A 4833-nucleotide genomic window follows, 5' to 3' on the forward strand; every position below is an offset into this window, starting at 1 on the left:
TTAATCTTAGTTTGTTAGCATGCTAGCGTTTGCTAATTGGCATTAAACACAAGGTACAGCTCAGTCTGATAGGAATGTCATTGGTATTGCAGGTATATAGCCATAAAGCAAAGTACCTGATCATGGCATGAGATGGAAAAATCAATGATCAGAGTTATTATTCTGAGTGGGACTTAAATGGCTGTACCGTATTTCATGGCAAACCACCCAGTAGTCCAGATATTTCACTCGACTACAAACATGAACTGCATGGGGTACTAGAGGAAAAGTCGTAAGATCATTACAGTCATTGTGATTCATCAAGTGTCATTTTAATAATGGTTAATATGTGTGGACCAAAGTGGTCAACTAACATTCTCCAGCCAAGCCACCAGCATTAATATAAACTGAGGCATACTGTGGTTTAGAATGGATTATTTATTTGGCATAAATTGTCTCTAAAGATTCTTAATGAGTCTTGTCATGCATGTAAAATTTGTGGTCAACTATTGTTCTTTTTCCGTTCCCTGACAGTTAACACGGTGTATGAGGTGGTTTTTATGGCATCCTCCACTAACTTGAAACTTATTTGAGAAGTTTTTGTCCCACAGGGACATCTTTATCCCCTGAATATTGAATCAAAAGACACATTTGTTACCAGCTGGTGAAAACTTAGATGGTTTGTCAGTCTCAGCATCAGTGGTGAGTGACTGAAGTATGTGAGAGGTCGGGGTGGCCTGGGAGGGAGAGGTTACCCTCACCTTGACCCTAGAAGAAGATTTGGAATTTAGGTGAGGAATCTGTGTGAAAGGTGAGAGATCTTTCCTTTCTGTGCCGCTTTTTTAAATATACAAGGGGCCACTATTGTCCAGCTGTGTGTAGGGTGGGATCATGGAGATTACATGGGCTGAAAGAGGCATGAATAGAGGACGATTCTCACTCAGATTTCATCATATTACACATTTACCATCAACCCTGCATCATGTCATTAGGACATTATCACAACGTCCATTCATAAATATGGCTGCAGCATGCTGGGCTCTCTGGAGAAGGCATATTTATATGCATTTATTTACCTTGCTCTAATCATAACTAAAAGCCAAAATTATGGAAAACATAATGAAGGGTCTGCTCTGCTGAAGAATATAATGGCAATGGCTGATTTCTTTTTTTTTTTTTTTTTTTGGACCCATTCATCTTTATGTATTTTATTAAGCTGCAGACTAAAGTGAAGGTAGTAAAAGCTGGAAGCTAGTGAAAAAAAGATCACTCACAGATACTGATAGACATCCATGACCTATTTGGTTTTTCAAAAATGAAATATTGTTCATATTAGCTATTTTGACAAAATAAATACCAGGATCAGAAACAAAGTCTGCTCCTGACTACCTCCCTCCGCCTTAATCTTTTTAAAGTTTCTCAGCAGTGTGAAATATCAGAAGAAATTGTGACAAAAGTTTTATAGTTTGTACAAATTATTTTAAACTCTGACAATGAAAAATCAGTGAAGCTGTTTTCCTTCAATCCAGCCTGTGTGATGAACCTTCGTCAGTTCAGTCAATGTCCAATGGTGACCTCTTTGTTTCTCCGTCTCTGTTGTGTTCTTTAAATGCCTAATTATTCAGTTAGTGTGTGTGTGTACATCTTGGGTGTCTCTGCTAACGAGGGGGGAGGATCTGGAGTGCAAGAGCATCTACAAGAAGAGCTGGTGAGAGGAGGGGCACCTCAAACCAGAGTGTATATCAGACCCTCACAGTCTGGGTACGTTGACCACTCCTGAGCATCTGCTTCACCTTCCTCATTCTCCTGCTGGGTCCGAAACATTTTGATTCATTTCCTCCAGGTCCACTATGTTGGGGCAACTTCTTCAAAGTACTGTGATCCTTTGGCTGGTGCAGACAGCGTATACAGGCGGTGAGTATCTGCTGTCTAAAATGTGTAATGCTTTGTTATAATAAATGCAAGCATATAAGGGGGCAGGAAATTTGATAGTTAGCTGGGCAAATGAATAAATAATTAAAATGGACAAGGTTAGACCTTCCAGTCACTGGAAGACTTCCAGAAGATGTGTATCCTGTGTGTTCTGTGAAGTCTGTTATGTGTCTGGTCTGCTGTAGGGAGAAGGTGAAACAGTTTGCTTGGGAGTTATGAGCTGGCACATGGCCTAGGATGATGCTGTTGGCACTGAGGAAGCACTCTCTCTGTACATCTGTCATAATTTAAGCTCTCACAGTTGGTCCCCGCAAGTGACATATTCTATTTCATTGTTTCTCTTCTTACTGCTCTTGAACAAAATCTTGCCTGGTATCCTGAATTACAGCAGAAAATAAACTGAATATACCGAATGTTGACATTGCTTCAATTGAATCTTTCCTTTTATACAACTAGAATCTGTGATTGTGAAGAAAATCCTTAACATACAATTAAACACCATCTACTTTTAAAATGGAACTAAACTGTGCAAAATGAGGGCAGAATTTAATATACTGTTAAATGATTTCAGTAGAAATCTCAAACAATTAAATGTCCTAATTAAAATGATTCTTTTTCAAACTATACATACAGTGTACTAGTACTTTCATATTCTGCATATTGTTGGGTTTCTTGCATTCTTTAAACACTCTTCATGCTGAGTGAAACAGCTGAAGTATGGACAACCCGCTAAGAGTCTGGATGAGAAATGTTTTTCCATTGATGCCGCGTGGCTGTCGAATTTCAAGCAATCATGTTAAACTGAAATCGAGTTGCGTAGATCTTACATGTGGTCGGCCCTCTGCCAGATTTTCTTGTGATATGAAGCCGCTATATTGTCAGTCTTCTCTTTACCACTAGTCTCAGTTTGTGAAATCAAAGGCTGGTTGGCTGTAGTGGCAACAGGCTAAATCTAACATGCCTATGTGAGAAGGGAAGAGAATGGTTTCACTGCTTGTACACAGTCGCCCTATTGACTTTTAGGCTTCCCAAAAATGCTTCTCAGAGTGCTGAGTCACCGCGAGACTGGATTTTATGTTTAGAAATTTGAGTGTCATTCTGATTTAGGGACTGTATATAAATTGTTGTGCTGGGGAGGAGGAGGACTGAACCTTAGGTTTCACAAAAAGAATGCAAGGCCCTCCCCAGCATTACAATTTTCTATGGAGATTCAGATTGACGTAGTCTCCACACCTACCTACAATTTATTTCACTGCTAATAAATGGATGAAGGCAAAGCAGAAATCAGTGTACACCAGTGTACCTAAGCCTTAATGTAGGAATAGGATCATAATCTTCATTATATTTTCTAGTGCTTGAACATTAGAGGTGGATTTATAACTTGCCAAAATGTTTAAAATAAACTATGTTCAACAGTGCTGTTACTTAATTTTTGGTTGAAGAGCTCCTAAATAAGCGGTTATAATAACAAACATGGCACATGCAGGTGGCTGCTGATCAGTAGGAGCACTAGAGTATGTTGTTCCCACTCCCAGATTCCAAATGAAATCATAAAATAAAAACACATAAATCTGCAGCGCAAAGGGCCTCCATCAATTCCCCACTAATAATTTACAACATGTAAGTTTCTGAAATGAGTTTTTTTTTTTTTTTTTTGTCAGCCAGGTATTTGTATGAAGTAAAATAATTGCCCATAAGAATCACTGCAGTCTTCATAACTTGTGTTGAGCTTCTTTTGATATTGCCTCTAACATGGGCGTACAAAGCGTGGTGCGACGACTCAAATGGTAAGAGAGCAGGGTGGGTTGAACCCGTATTGTAACCTGACACTAGTTTTAACTTAAATCTGTTTAATGTTATGGTTCTGTATCTGGAGTATCCAGTTATTGCATTTATAAAATTTTGACAGAAACAAAAGCTTTTGTTTACATTCCCCATGTTTTTTAAATGTTGGAGATGTATGAAGAATACTGTTGCCATCAAAAGCTATATTAATTGCCACATTTTCCCATCTTTGAATTTCCCTGTTCATGACAGTGTTTTATTTCCAATGTATATATTTTTTTCTAAGGTGTGGGTGCACAGAATGGATACGGTAGATACCCCACAAAAGGAGTAGGTCAGTAATACAGAATCTGAAAATCAAATCTGGTTCAAGTTGAACTGATTTCATAGTTTAATTTTCCTAATGTTACATTCAGGTTATGGACCAGCTGTTGGTGTTTTGAGTGCAAATGGAGTTAAATCAAGTGGTAAACATCTTTCTACACCACCCAGTACAAATTGAGAGCTTGTTTTTATGATTTTCTTACCACATACTGTCTAACCCGTTTAAGGCTATGGTGCAGCAGCTGGTTTGACCAATGGGGGAAGGACAAAAAGTAAGTTCACTATGTACTGGTAGTCACTGTGTTTAAACAAATTGTCATTTGAAAAATATCAGAAATCTGCTGAATATTTAGGTGACATTTATGTTTTTAAGGCTATGGGGCAGCAGCTGGTGTGACAAATGGACAGGGTGGAAAACCACTGGGTAGGTATTCATTCCAATGTGGACTCGGCTCATGAAATACATTTTGAGGTGACTGAAATTCTTCCAGTGGGAGTTAGATAGTGCTAAACATCCTAGAAATGAAGTTCTCATATGTGTTTCAAGTGTAATAGTTGCCCACAAGACAACTTGTGAGTGGACACAACAGAGCTGATGGTTTAGGTAGTGTGTGTGTGAACACTTGTGACCACACACTGCAGTATTCAGATTTGAAAACCTAGAGGCACTAAGATGCACTGATGATGAGTTGCTGTGGCTGTTAAAGTTGTTTTTCTGACTAAACACATTTTTCTGTGCTTAAAATGCATATTTTACTATTTTTAATGTAACTTAACGATTGCTATAATACAATCATTTTGATTTTTGTTGCA

The 4833-nt window shown here is 38.3% G+C and overlaps 1 protein-coding gene across 1 annotated transcript in view; it reads left to right on the plus strand.

Annotated features, from left to right (window-relative positions):
* The first annotated feature begins 1572 nt into the window (after positions 1-1572).
* Positions 1573-4833, plus strand: part of cmn (calymmin) — a 12376-nt gene continuing 9115 nt past the window's right edge. The window contains exons 1-6 of the mRNA XM_020623376.1: positions 1573-1740; positions 1823-1893; positions 3983-4030; positions 4113-4163; positions 4248-4292; positions 4394-4444. Coding sequence (XP_020479032.1) covers positions 1589-1740; positions 1823-1893; positions 3983-4030; positions 4113-4163; positions 4248-4292; positions 4394-4444 — 418 coding nt within the window. The 5' untranslated portion in view covers positions 1573-1588. The remainder of the gene's footprint in view (positions 1741-1822; positions 1894-3982; positions 4031-4112; positions 4164-4247; positions 4293-4393; positions 4445-4833) is intronic.

The sequence above is a fragment of the Monopterus albus genome, unplaced genomic scaffold (genome assembly GCF_001952655.1).
Source record: "Monopterus albus unplaced genomic scaffold, M_albus_1.0 scaffold297.1, whole genome shotgun sequence".
In the NCBI taxonomy this organism is placed as follows: domain Eukaryota; kingdom Metazoa; phylum Chordata; class Actinopteri; order Synbranchiformes; family Synbranchidae; genus Monopterus; species Monopterus albus.